This window comes from Halichoerus grypus, chromosome 2 (genome assembly GCF_964656455.1).
Source record: "Halichoerus grypus chromosome 2, mHalGry1.hap1.1, whole genome shotgun sequence".
In the NCBI taxonomy this organism is placed as follows: domain Eukaryota; kingdom Metazoa; phylum Chordata; class Mammalia; order Carnivora; family Phocidae; genus Halichoerus; species Halichoerus grypus.
The window spans coordinates 199871-216808 of record NC_135713.1 but is presented as its reverse complement, the minus strand read 5'-3'; the positions used below and the strand labels follow the sequence as shown (position 1 = coordinate 216808).

The 16938-nt window shown below is 50.8% G+C and overlaps 1 protein-coding gene across 3 annotated transcripts in view; it reads right to left on the bottom strand.

Moving 5' to 3' along the window:
- The window catches only part of AHRR (aryl hydrocarbon receptor repressor), an 80724-nt gene extending 68674 nt beyond the window's left edge, over positions 1–12050 (bottom strand). For all 3 annotated transcript variants that reach the window (XM_036078445.2, XM_036078447.2, XM_078066524.1), the window contains exons 1-2: positions 11918–12050; positions 2619–2691 (exon numbers count right to left, since the gene is read on the bottom strand). In XM_036078445.2, coding sequence (XP_035934338.1) covers positions 2619–2683 — 65 coding nt within the window. In that variant the 5' untranslated portion in view covers positions 2684–2691; positions 11918–12050. The remainder of the gene's footprint in view (positions 1–2618; positions 2692–11917) is intronic.
- Between the last annotated feature and the right edge of the window lie 4888 nt (positions 12051–16938).

Genomic DNA, 16938 nt, shown 5'->3' with positions numbered 1-16938 from the left:
ATGCCCAACACCCTCTCAAACCAGTGAGGAAGAAACCGATTGTCAACAGTGTTAGGAACAAGCAGTGGTCATGGGAAAAGAAGAGACAGATTCAGACCCTAACCACAAACCAGGAAAAATTCCAAGTGCTTGAAAGTTTAAAATATGTATTAGGGGCCCATAAAAGTTTACAGAAAATACTGGAAATTCCCTCATAAGCTTATAGCAGGGAGATCTTCCGAACTGCAATGTAAGATTAATTAGCTACCAGGGAAATGGTTAATAAATCCGACCTCATAAAAATTAATTTTTCCGCATAGCAAAGAACATGATAAGTAAAATCAAAACCGGAGGAAAGTGTTTGACACAGATTCAAGAACCAGTGTGTCTAGTAAAGAACTAGCTCCTAAGACTCAAGAAGCACAAAACACAAACAATCTGATAGAGAAATGAGCAAAAGTGATCAACATAGTTTGGAGAAAAGGAAATCCAGATGGTGTTCTAACCTGACTTACGGGAAGAACACAAATTAAAATGACCAAAGTCTGAAATGCAGCATGTGCACAGGGCAGGAAGGAGGCCTGTTCCAGCAGAGACGAGCATGCCCAGAATGCTGGGCAGCTGGTGGCGCCCTTCACAGTCCCCAGGGCCCACACCCTCGGACAGAGCAGCCCCGCGGCCAGGAAAGCTGCCCGGGCGGGGCCTGACTCACCCTCTTGCAAGGCAATGACCAGCTGCTGTTCCATGGGTGCTGGCAGGAGGCATGAGTCTCCCATTACTCACCCCACGGCAGGCAGCGTGCCCCTCCGCGTGTCTGCGTCATTTACCACGTCCCCGAGTCCCGTGGGAGCGACCCAGACAGGCCCCAGGCAGGTGCTGCTGTGTAGGGTCTGCGGCTGGGGAAGCCCAGCTCGGAGAGTCCACCGCTTGCACGGTGAGCAGTAAACAGGCTGCCCGAGGGGAGAGTCCACCTCTTTCCCCAAGTTTGCTCACTCCAAACACAACCCTGAGAGGCAGCCCAGGGAAGGGTGGCGCCAACACGAACATGCCAGGATGTGTGGCGCCCACGGCGGACTGCTGTCCAATGGTGAGCACGCAGGAGGTTCTGGGCGCTACAAGGCGGGCACAGGTGTGCCCCCAGAGGAAGGACATCTGTGCAGACGCCGTCACTCCGAACGGATGTGTGTCCACACCTGCTGCTTTATGCAGGAGCGTCTCAGGACAGGCTCACTGCAAACTATTCAAGCGGATGCCCGCGCCTGGGCAGGAGGGACCTGCTGGGGGTCTGAGTTTTGAATCAGATGAACATGAGACTTCTTTAAAACATCCATAAATAAAATGAATTACTTTGTAATAAATGCCTCAAAAACTCATTATCTCAGACCCTGTTATTGGAACAAAAACATAATAAAAGCAGGAAAGTTAGCTCCCTTGCCCCAGATGGCCCAGCACACAGAACATGGTGCACACAGATGTGTCCTGAGGATCTTCTTTCCTCACTCAACATGACAGTGTGTTCACCAGCACAAATCCTGTCCGGCACACACAAGCAGGACTGTGTTCCACCAGAGTGGTCCGCCTGACCCTGGACCCAGTCATGGAAAGCCCCAGCCTTCCACCTCGTCAGGGACGCGCTCAGCGTTCTCCTGCCCCGCTCTTCGCCCGCACAGCTGGGGAGGCCCACGGCGGCCACGCAACTGACTCAGGAGACAAACCCACTTTCCAAAGTCCAGCCTCTCAAGCCTCTGCTGTCTATCCTCAGGTGGTGGTGGTGGCCACATTCCTGCAGACCTATCAGACTCCTGTAGCCACCAGGGGCCAGGAGGGCAGCCGGGGTCACAGAAACACAGACCCACCTACAGAGAGCACTGCAGGTGCGCATCCCACACACAGAGCCTGTATTCATGTGCTCACGCTCACTCAGAGCTGTATCACACACACACACACACACACACACACACACACCCCTAGAAGCCCAGCCGACAGTGGGACATGCTGTAGGACCCCCACTGGAGGAGCCAGAGACAGCCCCGGGGCACAGCGGGGTAGCTCCAAACCCCCATAATTCCCGCCACCACCGCAGACTTCACACCCGAGTGTTCTGAATGCCCCTGGGCCAGTAGAGGGACTGTGTCCAGGGCGTGAGGGCCACCGGTTCCCCTCCCTACTCTGTAAACCTCCTGGAGGCCCCCAGGCAGGGGGAGCAAGCCGCGCACCGTGTCCATCACGTGTGGCAAAGCTCGCAAATGGGCTGTGGTGTGTCCTCGTGAAGACAGGCTTTCACCAGGGCAGAGAGGGGCTCTGGTGCTCACTAAAAATCATGGTGACGTTTCAGGCCCCCATGTTGACTTCTGGCCCAAAGGTGTCACTCGGCTCTGACCACGCCTTCTAATCAAAGTTAGGAAAGCAGCCCAAAGCTATTAACAAAAGCTGCAGTGGGCTTCCAGCTCTGCAGCTCACCTGCAGCCCCAGACCCTGGTTCTGCTGCTATAGCTGCAAGTCCCCCTACCCATCAGGAAGACACAGCAAAGCCTCTCCCGCACCCACTTTGTTCTGAAAATTCACTCCTTTTGATGAAAATACAAGTACCTCCCCTTCAACATGAACAATCAGCAAAAACAGAAGACGTGATACTTTACTGTTTCTGAACAGGCTTTCTTCTTTTCCTTCCAGCATACGTGCACTCCCCTGGTGGGATCATCATCTCTGGCCCTAAAAGAGAAAGGGAGCATAAAGTTGGTTATGTTGAAGGGCCCCCAGTGTCCACACGACTCCCCAGACCACCAAAGGCAGCAGTGTCAGCTAAGGTCTGCTGTGCTAATCAAGGAGTCCACAGTGACCCCACACTGGGGTCCCACTCCTCCATCACAAACTGATGACCCACCAAGCCTGCCAGTGTGAACCACTCACACCCTGTTTCACTCAGCAGGAAGATGCCGAAGGGCCCAGGGAGGACACACAGCCCTGGCCATGACATCTCCCCTTTGACCATCAGCGTCATAGTCCCCAAGCCTGACCTGAGGACCCGAGTCACTACACTCGTATAGAGAACAGCCCTGTACTCTTGCAGTTGGTTCAGAAAGCTTACAGTAGATAAATATCCTGAGCCTGTCCTCAGAAAATAGAAGCCATTCCATGGCATCCATGAGCAGGACACACAGCTAAGGTACCAAAGAGCAGTTTGCTGCGTCAGGGTTCTCATGGGGCTGTTCCTCTGGCAGGGGCTGCATGTGTCCTCTCTTGGTGGTGTTTGTGGTGGGTCTTCTTCCTCTTCCTAACCCTCCCCTTTATGGCCCTGTGCTTCTGAGCCAACAGCCTTCCTCTTTTGTATGTAAAATCTCCCACTCAATTCCGCAGCACTGGACTTCTACTTTAGCCACTAACTCGCAGCTGCACCAAGCCCAGCTGAACATACCCACCAGCCTCCCCCAGCAGTGCCGGACATGGCGCCTGTATCCAAGAGGAGGTCCCCAAGGAGTAGCCGAGGATCTGTGCCCTGAGGCTGGTCGGCTCACCCATCACCACTTTTGGATGCACCAAAATCTTGATTTTTCCATGCAGTGAGCCCTCACAAACATCCTGTTTGTGTATATGAGTCCTGTTTGGGTATATGAGCCCTCACAAACATCCTGCAGACCCATGTGCTGTGACCACTCATTGCCAGGCACTGGGCTAACAGACTTGGAGCGGAGCTTAGGAGCCCTTACCTAGTCTCAAGAAGAGGTGTGTGTGTGAAGTGAAATATGTCATGAATGTGCTTTAAATATAAGAAACACACTTTGAATATAAAGACATAAGTAGGTAAAGCAAGTGGACATGAAAATATACGCCATGCAAATAGTAATCAAATGAAGCTGGGCTAGTTATGTGGGTATCAGACAAAGTAGACTTAAGAAAAAGGAATATAACCAGGGACAACAACATTCCTTTCTTGGTAATCAATAGAACAAGTAAACCAAAAATCAGGAAGGATTTAGAATATCCAAACAATAACAGACTTGAACTGATTGACATTTATAGAACACGCCACTCAACAACAGCAGAATACGCATCCTTTGCACATGGAACATTCATCAAGATAGACCAAATTCTGGGACTTTAGAACAATCATCAACAAATTTAAAAGAAAAGAAATCATACAAAGTATGTTTTGTGACAATGATGGGATTAAACTAGAAAGATATATGGAAAATGTCCAGATATTTGGAAAGCAACCCACTTCTAAATAACGACGGGTAGAAGAGAAAGTCTCAAAGAAATTTAAAGTACTTTGAACTGAATGAAAATGAAAACACAACATACCAGATTTTGTGGGACATAGCTGACCAATACTTTGATGGAAACTGATATTATTAAGCATTTATATTAGAAAAAAATAAAAGATCTCAAATAATCTAAGCTTCTACTTTAAATAACTAGAAAAAGAGAAAATAAATCCAAATCAAGCAGAAGGGTGGAAATAATAAAGAAGAAAAATCAATGAAACTTAGAAAAACAGAGAAAAATCAATGAACCAAAAGTTGGTTCTATGAGAAGATCAACAAAATTGATAAACCTCTAGCCAGACTGATCAAGAAATAGAGAAGACACAAATGACTAATACCAGGAATGAAAGAGGGGTCATCACTACAGATCCCACAGATATTAGAAAGAAAATAAGAGTATACAACTATGAACTTACCTGCTTTTCCCCCCTCAAAATCCATATATTGAAGCCCTAATCTTCCATTGGAGGTGGGGCCTTGAAGGAAGTGATTAAGGTTAAATGAGGTCAGAAAAGCAGAGCCCTGATCTATTAGAACAGTTGGCCTTATAAGAAGAGGAAGAGACACCAGGGCTCTCTCTTCACCATGTGTACAGAGGCATTGCAAACCAAGAAGAGAGCTCTCACTGGAAACCAAATCAGTAGTGTTGGGGAAGGTCATTGAGAAGACATGACCACCAGTTGACCTGTGAGCTGGACCCAGGTACTAGGAAGCTCTTCACCGCCCCCCCCCCCCACTCTCCTTGGTTGTGGGCTCCACTCACCTTTCCTGCTCCCAGCGGCTGCTCCAAGGACATAGCCTTGGGATGTGCACGATATATATGACTGAGCCTAGTTGAAGCCTCTTTATAGACTTTTAAGAGATGGCCAGTGGGTACTGGATCCACTCATCTTTCCGCCACCTAAGACAAGCCTTTGTATGTAATTTCTCTTGGCTTCTTCAAACTGTCACCTACCAACCTGGAGTGGCCGCCTCTTTCTTGGTCTCTCCCTGCCCTCCACAAACAGGGGCCAGTTTCAGATCACACCTGGGAAGCTCCTGAGGAACTTGCAAAACCAACAAGCAGGCACCTGGATCTTGGACTTCCAGCCTCCAAAACTATAAAAAATAAATGTCTGTTGTTTAAGCCCCCAGTATGGGCTTTTGTTGTGGTAGCCCAAGCAGACGGAGACAAATACTATCCCCACAAATCCAATAGTTTAGATGAAATGGACAAATTCCTTGAAAGACACAAACTACCAAATTCACTCAGGAAAACAACTGTTTGGTCCTATTTTTTTTTCAACAATAAAAAACAAAACAAAAAAACACCTAGGCCCAGATGGTTTCACTGGTAAATTCTACCAATTTAAAAAAATAATAATAATACCGATTCTCTGAAACCTCTGGCAGAAAACTGAAAATAAAATTGAAAATTGACAACTCATTTATAAGTTCAGCATCACCCTGATACAAAAACCAGACATTTCAAGAAAACTACAGACTGATATCCCCCATGAACATAGACACAAACATCCTCAATCAGACATTAACAAGTAGGATCCAGCAATACAAATAGGGCAAAACATCACCGCAAGTGAGGTTTATCCAGGAATTCAAGGCTGCTTCAACATCCAAAAATTGGCCATTGCAATTCACTACATTAATAAACTAACGAAAAAAATACAATGACCATCTCCTACGTGCAAAAAAGTATTTGACAAAAAAAGTATTTGAAGGGAGCTTAATTACCCTGATAAAGGGCATCTACGGAAACGCCTGCACTAGCGTCACACCTAACAGTGAAGACCGAGCTCCTCCCCTGGATCACAGACCCTGCATCCCCCTTCCCACTCAGCACCACATGTCAGGGCAATAAGACGAGGAAAAGCAATGCCATAATGTTGGGGAAGGAAGAGACAGAACTCTGCTCACAGACAACCTGATTGTACATAGAGAAAATCCAGGAAAGTTTACTAAGACAAATCTCTTACAATAATTGAGTTCAGCAAGGTCAAAGGGTAAAAGGACAATATACAAAAGTCCAGTGTTTCTGTAGACTAGCCATGAACAATCAGAACACAGATTTTTAAAAAGCAGAACCATTTACAATAGCACCAAAATAAAAATGAAATACTTCACTATTTCAAGAGGTTTACTATGTGTATGACTGGGGCTCCAAAGAATAGGAGGTGAGAGAAAAAAATTAATAAATAGTAGAGATTTGTCCAAACATAACGAAAACTGTAAACTTATAGATTTAAGAAGATCAATAAACTGCAAGTTTAAATTACAGCAAGGCCACACGTACTCGGATTGCTCATAAGCAGGGATCTACAGAACGATCTTAAATGCCCCCAGACAGCCATTGGTGCAGAGAAACAAGGGCAAGCGTGAGAGCAGACACCTCATCGGCAAAGTGCAGAGACGGCACGCCCCATGCACACAGCTTTCAAAACTGAAGGCTGGAGGTTTTTTCAGACACACAAAAGCTGAAAGAATTGCTCACCAGCTGACCCACACTGTAAGAAATGTGAAAGGGTGTCTTCAGGCCAAAGGAAAATGATACCAGATGGTAACATGGGTCCACAAAATGGAATAGGAGGCACAGGAAACAGAACTGCTGGGTATATACCCAAGGTCTGCTCTTACAGTTTGAATGTCTTTAGAAGATAGTTGTTTAAACAACAATGATAACCATGTATCGTGGGGTTTGTAACATATGTAGAGGTCAGGGGTATGGCAACCGCAGCACCTAGGCCAGGACAGGGGGGATGTAAGGTGGAAGGTTCCTGCACGTTCACTAAGTGGTGTAATGGTACTCAAAAGTTGTGCCAAGTACCCATTTATTGCCTCTAGGCTCCAAATCCACCCCTCCTTGGGAGCTCCGCATGAACGCAAGCCTCTCTTCTTTACAGCACACGGTGTGGTGCCTGCCAGCAGAGGGCCCAGGAGGGACTTGGCAGGAGTAAGAAGCTTCTGATCCCAGGGCTTCAGAGTTTAATTTGTTCCTGCTCACCACCACCAGAGGCCGAGAAACTCAGTGACCTTCTCCACCAACCAGGGGGCTGAACCATACCCTCTCCAAAGAGGCCTGAACCCCAGCTTTGGGGAGGGATCCCCATTTCTAATTGCACTCTTCTGACATGTTCCACCAGCCCCGGAGTACCCTTCAGAGTTTTCTTTTCACCTTTACGGTCAATCCACTGTGGTAGTTAATTCTTCCTCATAAAAGTCTTTCAACTCAAACCAAAAATTAAGCTAAAAATAGAAAAAGCTGTTTTTTAAGTCCACATACTTCAGAGTTATGAACTAAAAAATGACACATCAGGGATTTGCTCCTACGTAATCTGGGGAGCAGAGTGGAGTCTAAATGAAACTGGATCATTTCATATTGATAGCTGCCCATCTATGCTGGTTGATGAATAAGTTGGGCTCATTATAAAATTCTCTTCACTTTTGTTAAAGATTTGAAATTTTCCATAATAACAAGTTTTTTTTAAAAAAAGCATTAAAAAGAGGCAAATTGTGGCATAAGAATAGACACACTATGATGCCAGGGCCATTCGATGGGGAAAGAAGAATGTCCTCATCAAACGGGCAAACGGATGTCCACATGCAAGAGAATGAGATTGTTCCCTGCTTCACACCGTATGAAAAAATTAACCAAAATTAGTTAAAGACCTAAGTGTAAGAGGTAAAATTATAAAACCCTCAAGGAAAACACGGGGCTATATCTTCATGGCCTTAAATTTGGCAACAGATTCTTAGATATGTCACCAAAGGCACAAATAAGAAAATAAAAAAAAAAAATCAGACTTCATCAAATTTAAGAACCTGTGCTTCAGAGAACACCATCCAGTCACAGAATAGGAGAAAACATTTGCAAATTATGCATCTGATAAGTCTACTATTCAGGACATGTAAAGAATTCTTACAACTCAACAACAACAAAAAGACAAACAGCCCAATTAAAAATGGGCAAAGGACTTGAACAGACATTTCTCCAAAGAAAATATACAGTCAACAGACACATGGAAATGCTTCACGTCATTAATCACTAGGGAAATGTAATCAAACCCACAATGAGAGAGCATTTCACACCCACCAGGATGGCCATCAACAAAACAAAGGAAAACGACAAGTGTTGGTAAGGATGTAAAGCTGGGACCTTTGGTGCTGGGACCTGGGACCTGGATCTGGGACAGGGTGGCAGACCCTCAAAGAGTCAGACGCAGAGGCACTCCAGCAATTCCACTTCTGGGTCATGTGTGCCCAGGAGAACTGAAAACATACATTCAAACAGAATCTGGCACACAAACATGCATAGCATCATTATTCACAACAGCCAAAAAGGGTAGACAACCTCAAAGCCCGTCAACTGGTGAACAGGTAAACAAAGCGTGGTCTGTGCCCACAGCGGAGTGTTTCTCAGCCGCGAGGAGGAACGGGCTCCGGTGCACACTGCCACAGGAAGGAGCCTCGAAGACAGGCCACATGCAAGAAGGCAGACACCGGAGCTCCCGTGTTGGTTCCACACATACGAAATGACCAGAAGAGGCAAGTGCATAGACAGAAAATAGATCAGTGGTTGCCAGGGCCGGGGAGGAAGGAACGGGGAATGACTGCTTCATGGGCAGAGAGCTTCTGTCGGGGTGAAGAAAATGTTTTGGAAGTAAGCAGACGTGGTAGGTGCCCAACGTTGGTGATACACTAAATAAATGTACCAAATGGTACATTTTCAAGTGGTTAATTTTAGCTTATGTGAATTTTATCTCAATGAAAAGCACAGAACACAAATGTATATATAAATACAGGTGAGGATTCTGGAGTGGTGAGAAAGAGAGAATAGCAGGGGAGAAGTGGATGGAGCAGACTGAAAATGTCTGAGGGCATTCTGCACAGAGGGAGCAGACAGCGGGCGGCAGCTGCAGGGGCCTGGGGGGTAGAGGCAGGTTTCTGAGCTGACGGGGATGGTGTGAATAATGATGCTATGAGTGTTTGTGTGCCAGATTCTGTCTGAATGTATGTTTTCAGTTCTCCTGGGCACACACCCAGGAGTCAAGAACAGGAGAGCTCAGGAGCATGTGCAGGGATGCGACCTGGGGGCCGCAGGCTGGAGCAGGAATCGATGGATGGATGCTTCTGCCTTCTCAGCCTCATCCTGGGGTATGGCCACCACACCTGCACTTCTCTGGGAAGCCAGGTTGGACCCTCAGTGGCTGGAGGCCAGCGTGCAAAGCCATCCCAGGCCTGGCCCCAGCCTAGGCCAGGGAAGTTTCCCTGCACCCAGCAACCTACAGTCACCCATGAGGTCAAAGGTGAAGGAGATCCCGTCCCCAGCACCACCATTCCCCGAATGAGCCCTGAGCCTGGAGCAGGGATGGTGTGGGGGGTGGGGGAGATGACAGAGAAGATGAGGAGGGGGCCAGGGACACTCCTGTGCAGGGTGGCGCTGACCCCCTCACTATCCTTCACCCAAAGCTCTATTCCTCCAAGCAGGAGTGGGGACAGGACCTAGGCTCCAAGGCATGCCTTGCACACTGTCTGCCTGCCCACAAAGCCATGTTCTCCCTTGGTGTCTCCATCTCAGTGCCCAGAACAACCCTAAAAACACAGGTTATGGTAAAAGAGCACCAAGGGCAGATAAATCCTCTCCAGGTACCCCCCCACAGAGGTGTGTGTGGAAGAGATCAAAGGAGCTGCCCATCAACCCACAACACACCACCACAGACCTCGTTGAAAAACCACAGTTTGGGGGTCCATCTGTGCTGAGGTTTCTGCCCTGGGAATCCTATATATATATAGGATATATAGGTGGATATTATGGCATTCAGATTACTCCATTTTACTAAATACCTGTTCATTCTCCTCAAAAAGCTGAAGCCTCCACTGGATTAGACCGAACTCCTTGAAGGAATGCCCCTCAGAGGACCCTCTGAAGAAATGCCCCTCAAATGCCCCTCAGGACACAGGCCTCTGCCTCAGATGCAGGCGGCAGACACCTTGTTGGGAAGTGGGGGCAGGAGACCCTCGCCACTGGGCTCCTGTGGCCTGTGGCTGGCCTGGGCCAGGGTCTCTCCTGCAACCATGGACTGTGCTGGGGTGGGAGGCAGACAGGGGCCTGGGCACCAGAGGGGAACATGCAGGTGTGAGCTGGGCCCAACAGGGTGGTTTGTGGGCCTCCCATCCCTGCTAAGCACTAAGTTGACTGGGTTTCTCAGAGAAACCTGACCTTTTATATAAGAATCTTTCTCTAGGGGCTCCTGGGTGGTTCAGTTGGTTAAGCGTCTGACTCTTGATCTCAGCTCAGGTCTTGATCTCAGGATCAAGATCTCAGGATCACCCAGCTCCACGCTGGGCTTAGAGCATCCTTCCACGGGCACGCACTGCTGTGGGACCACACCAGGAGTCTGAGTCCGAACACCAGCAGTTACCACTCAGAGTCCTTACGCGTGAACGAGGTGAATGGCAGCCACAGGCTGCTGGAGGGCTGCAGGAGATGACACAGCTTCCCACGTCAGGGCTGCACTGCATGCTGGCCACTCACCATGAGGGGGTACGGTCTGCACGTCACCCCAGGGTCTCCTCCTAATGGCCGGTGCTAGGACCGCCACCGTGATGGGACTCCCTCCCAGGAGCCTGCAGAAGCCAGGCATTATCCCTAATGGCGGACACTGGGTGGAGGCTGTCCAGGCTTAAGGGCCTGCCTCTACCAGAGACCCCCTGGAGAGCGTCCATGCTGAGTCAGCTGCTGACCAGGCCAGAAATCCAGGTACACAACTTTCAAGGACCCAGAGCTTGGGGACAGATGTCCCAGGCACACACTCAGGCCCTGAGCCCCTCAAGGACCAGCCGTGGCTGGTCAAACAGAGGCCATGTGTAAGTCTAGGGGCTACCCACCCCCATCGCTAGGATGATGCTTGGCGCAGCCAAAGCTGAGGGCCCGCTGGACACTTCCAAAGAGGGGAGATGCGCCCAGCACCACGCCCTGGAAAGAGACAGACGGAAGGACCCGAGAAAGAGTTGACCTCTGACGCTGAGCAGTCGCCTGCCCCTGTGAGCCGCCCCTTCCCTATGGGAGTCACAGTGGGAACGCCAGGGTCGGCAAGTCGCTGGGGTCTGTGCCACTCACAGAGGGGCCACAGTCTGGGATTTGGCCACTCAAATTCAGACTTCTGCGGGGAAAACAAACAAACACAAAACTTTCTTGGTGCCGCTAACCGAAACCGAGTGAATTCCTGGAACACGGGCCCTTCCGCCCTTCCCAAGTGTGAGAACCAAGCCCGGGGCTCCCTGCCCGGAAGGAGGGCGCCAGGCTGTGCCGCCCAAGCCCCGGGGCCCCCAGCTCCCGCGGTCCTCCCCCGGCTGCCCTGCGGAAGGCTCGGGGGGCCAGGGCCAAGGCCTCGCCAGCATCTGCCCAAGAGCTTCTGGAAGAAACGGGACCTAGAACGGACTTAGCCCAACTGCCCCACGGCGGTGGGTCACAGGCAGGGGCTTGTGCAGAAGGGAGAAGCTGCGGGGCCACGAGCGGGGCAAGGGGACCGGCTGCCCTCAAAGATCCTGTTTTTATCTCTAGGTGAGAAACCGCCCGCCGGACCCCGGGCCCTGCGTCAGGACGGGCGGGAGGAGGGCTCCGCACGCGGGGCCCGATGGCGGAGCGGGGGCCGGCGGGGCGCGCCCGGGGCACTTACCCGGGGCGGCGGGGCGCGGAGGCTCAGGCGCACCCGCGGGAGGAGCCCGCCCGGGCAGGCGGCTGTGGCGGCGCGGCTGCCGGCGCTCGCATCTCGGGGACCCGCGGCGGCCGCGGCCGCGGCACGACAGCCCCACCCCGGCACGCGAGCCCGCCCCGCCCCGGGGCCGACCGAACCCGCGAGGCGGCAGGGGGCGCGCGCGCGCATCCCCGCCCCGGCCCGCGCCGCACCGCCCTCCCGGGTCCGCGTGCGCCACGCTGGGGTCGCGCGCTGCGCCCGTCGCGCCCCCGAGGTCTCTCCCGGAGTCTGTCCGCTCGGGGGGCCTCGTGCCCCCCGACGCCCCTGTGCTCCTCGCAGGAGCCCCAGGCCCCTAGTCCTCGCCCCCAGGCACGCGCCCCCGCGCACCTGCCCGCGGTGCAGGGAAGCCGGCCCGGGCTCCCAGCGGTCCGATCCGGTAGGTGACGTGAGGAGAGCGTCCCGCCCCGCCTGCTCCACTGGGGTTGTTGCGGGGAGCAAAAGGAGCAAGAGGTTTTACAGACTCTTGAAATACTGATATAACACCTTGACCCTGAGCTTCCCGCGAACGGCCCAGTCCCGGACCTCTGAGGGCCCGCCAGGCCCGTGCGCGCGCCCGGGGACGCCCCGCTCCGCCCACCCGCGTGCCTGCGGCGCGGTCTCCTCTCGCCCTCGCCTCCTGCGCCTCTGGGGGCCCCTCCTTTCTCCGCTTCCACGCTGAGGGTCCTTGGGCCCCTCCCCTACTGCACCAGGCGTCCTCACTTGGAACCACCCCTGCACCCGGTGAGCTTGGCCTCACAACCTGAGGCCTCTGCCCGACGGCTGAGGGGCCCCCGGCGACCCCGGCCTGCTCCAGCGCCGCAGCCCTCACCCGGGCCGCCATGGGGTCGCCGACCCCCATCCCACGTCCAGGCCCTGGGTGGTTTCCAGGATCAGCCCCTCATCCAGGCCCCACCGTGCATCCCCACAGCTACCCTGTAGGGGCTCCCACGCCCGCCCCCACAATCACAGCCAAGGGAATTGCTCCAGGCCCCCACCAGGCTCTGAACAAAATCCTGTCTCCCCAGAAGCTCCCAATATCTTTCCCTTCCTGGACTCACCGATGTGCTCTGAACGAGCAAGCATGTGTGCCTCAGGCCCTTTGCACTCGCCGTCCCCTAAGGGAAATGCTCTTCTCCGGATACTCACAGGGGAGCAACCTGTTCTGGTGTCCTCAGTGAGGAGACCCACTCCAAACCAAGGCCACAGCTGTCCATCTCCTCTGCCTGCTCTGTCTTTCCTGGTGCACGTTGCACCTGAAATTACGGTAGGGTAACCTGTAGACCCCCCAGGTCTGTTCCCCTCTATCCAGGAAGAACACCGTGTCTACCGCAGAGCAGGCGCTCAGAAATGTTGACTGAGTAAATGGTTTCATATTATTTTTTTTAAATGGGGGACCAAATTATATTATTATTTTAAAATTTGATTACAACCAATTTTGTTGGCATTAGAATTAGAGGTATTGTAAATTTGAATGGATAAACCAAAAACCAGAAATTAAGTTTGGTAAAATGGGAATAGGAGTTTTCCAGTAATTACAGATTAGAAAGCAGAAATCAATTTAGAGAAACACAGACAAACCCCATGTTTACAATGATTGTGCCACAGACTGAAACTTCAGTAGTGCATTAGTAAACTGTTCACATTTAGATCTTCACCTTGAGATTAGATAGCTGTTTAAAAAAATCCCAGTACCTTGTGCAAATAAATCGGTCTTCCATGTGCCTTAGCACACTTAAAATTTCTCCATTGTATATATACAAAACATCTGCCATTTGGTAGGGCAAAATACATACTTTCATAACAAAACTATAATGTACCTCTCAAGTATGAACAATATACACAGAATACATGGTATACTGTATTTTTTACATGGAGCAACTTGCAGCTATATTGCGATATATTGTATGTTTTAAGTAGCTAAAATCAGTAGTTGCATCTTGATCAACTTTTGTAATGTGCTTTATGCACAGAAAAGGTTTGGGTGAATAACTGAGGTTATAGGTGAACTTTAATTTCTTTGTACTTTAAAAAAATTTTTTTAAAGATTTTATTTACTTATTTGAGAGAGCGAGCGAGCATGAGCAGGGGTGGGGGTGGGAGAGAGGGACAAAGCGGGAGGGACAAGCAGACTCCCCGCTGAGGAGGGAGCCCCGCGAGGGCCTCCATCCCAGGACCCTGAGATCATGACCTGAGCCGAAGGCAGACACTTAACAGACTGAGCCACCCAGGTGCCCCTTCAATTAATGTTTAAAATTTCTGCAATTCCTGCACATATTTACAAAAAGCATGTAGTATTTTTGTACTTTTTTTGGTAATTCTTTTGGTTGTTAAATAAAATAAGTAAGCACGTGTATGATTTCCAGGGAGGGGGACACATCTTGCGGAGGTAAGGTGGGGGGACCCTGGGACCCAGGAATGTGGGCGGGACACCTGTTGGGTCCCCCCACCCCAGGTCTGGAGCTCTTCAGTAAGAGCTGGCACTTCCCCTCATGGGAAGACAGAACCTCCACACCCAGGGCCCCCCTCACTGGGGCAGAAGAAAACCAGGGTCCAGCTTCCCCTCCTTCCCTGAAACTGCCCTTGATGGCCCGAGTCACCTGCCTCCCAAGCAGCCCATGCTTGTGAAGACCATCCAGGCTCCGCCAGCGACCAGGAACTTTCATCGGCCTGGTACCTGGCTACAGCCCCATAGCTGATCCACGATGGAGGCAGAAAGGCGGGGGGTGGAGAAGAGAGCTAATTTACCACAGTTTATTTCCTGACATATTTACTGTAATTTATTTCCTTTCTTCTACAGTCTCTCCCCACCCCCACCCCCAGCCCAGCCAGCCCCAACTAAACCTGACTCATTTGCTTGGTTTTCTTTGAAACTACTGTTGTCCTCCACATCCTTCAGCAGCTCTGAAAATGAGCCTTCCGCAGGGTTCCACAAGTGAGCTCGCACCCCACACGGCCAGACCTGCCACTGCCCGTTCATCCCGGCTTCCCTGGACCCATCCTCCTGCTAGTTCTGTGCCCCGAATCCCAGCCCTTCCTCTTGGTTTTCTTCCTCATTTCCTGGCACGTATCCTCCGGGTGCTTCTGAGTTAAAGGAATGTGGGAGGAAAATGTCCTGAAATCTTCGTATGCCTCTACAGCCGAGGTGGACACAACCTGCCCCCCACACGTCTGGGGTGCGCGCCGGTGTCCTGCTGCACGGCGAGCCCCTTCCTGAGTCTCAGGAGCACCTGTCTCCTCGGGCAGGGGGAGGGTCTCCTTCTCCCTGGGCGCTTCTCCTCAGCATAGCCTTGTCCATCTGCAGTGTCCTCTCACACTAGCCCTACCTCCTTTAGTTCTGGAAAATGCCCCCCCTTTTGAAATTTTCTTCCCTAGAGTTTTCTCTGTTCTTTAGCTTTTTCCCTTCCAGATATTCTATTTTTAATTTCCCAGAATTATTTCTCATTCTGTATTCTTATAGAATTGGGTCTTTTTTAAACATATGCAGTATCCTTGGTCATCTCTGAGACGCGGGCTGTAAATCATCTGGGTTCTGAGATGTTCCCTCTGGTTCCTGATTTGCTATTTTACAAACGTCAGGGGAACTTGGCTGCACCTCATCCAAGACTGAGGCACTGCCCTGAACGGACCTGCTCTCAGGTGGTGGGTTTCTCTGACTTCCTGCCCGGCGGTGGAGGGGCCTGCCCTACAGGAAGCCCTCCCTTGTCCCCCTGCCCATGCCCTCCGGCACCACCCTGCTCTCTGCAGGAACTGGCAGCTTCTCCCTGGAACTTGGGGCCAGATATCTACTGTGCCACAAGACCCTGAAGCTTTGTTTCCCTCTCTGGGTCTTTGTATTGTTTGAAGGCAATTTGAAGAGGAACCTTGCTCTCTGAAAACCCTCTGAATTGTGAGCAGCTAGTTTGATCCTTTCTTAACGTGAGGCCCAGTCTGGCTGGCCTGGAGTGTCATCTGGTGGGAAGGCCGGACAGGTCCGATGTGCCCTCTGTGCTCCCCCACGTCCCTGCGTGAACAGGGTGAGGTCCAGGGTGCCCTCCATCCGAATTGAAGCCTAACCACCACTTATCATGTGATCTTTTGCCCTCTATCGGTCTTCATTTTCTTACCCATAAAACAGAGAACTACAGACAAATGGAACAGAGAGCCCAGAAATTAACCCTCATATATATGGCTAATGATGTTTGACAAGGGTGCCAAGACCATTCAGTGGGGAAAGGACAGTCTTCCCAGCAAATGGTGGTGGGAAAAATGGATATGCACATGAAAGACAATAACGTTGAACCCTTACCTAACACCATACACAAAAATTCAAAATAGATCCAAGACCTGAAATGAGATAGAAAACGCTGAGAAGAAAACACAGGGGGAAAGCCTCATGACATTGACATTTCTCCAAAGACGACATATGAATGGCCAATAGCACACGAAAAGGTGCTCCACATCGCTCGTCATCAGGGAAATGCAAGCCAAAACCACAACGAGATCCCACCTCACATCCATGAGGAGGACAATTCCCCAACAGTAATGGCTACTGCGAGGATGTGGAGAAATTAGCACTGTTGGTAGGAATGTGAACTGCTGCAGCTGCCGTAAACTGAGCAGAACTACCGTGTAAGCCACCACTCTGGTACGTAAGCAGACCTCTGACGAAGAACTTCAAGCACTGACTTGAAGAGACAGTCGTGCATCCATGTCCACAGCAGCATTATTCAACCCCAAAAGGGGGAAACAAACCAGTGTCCACGGGTGAGCAAAATGTGGTGTATCCACACAGTGGAGTCATTACTCAGCCTAGAAAGGAAGGAAATCCCGACACTTGCTACAACACAGATGACCCTTGAAGACAATCATAGGAAGACGAATACTGTGCCCCCACTGATATGAGGTCCCTAGAGGAGCCAATCCACAGAGGTGAAGTAGGACGGTGGACACCAGGTGCCGGGCGTTAGTGTTTCATGGAGACAGAG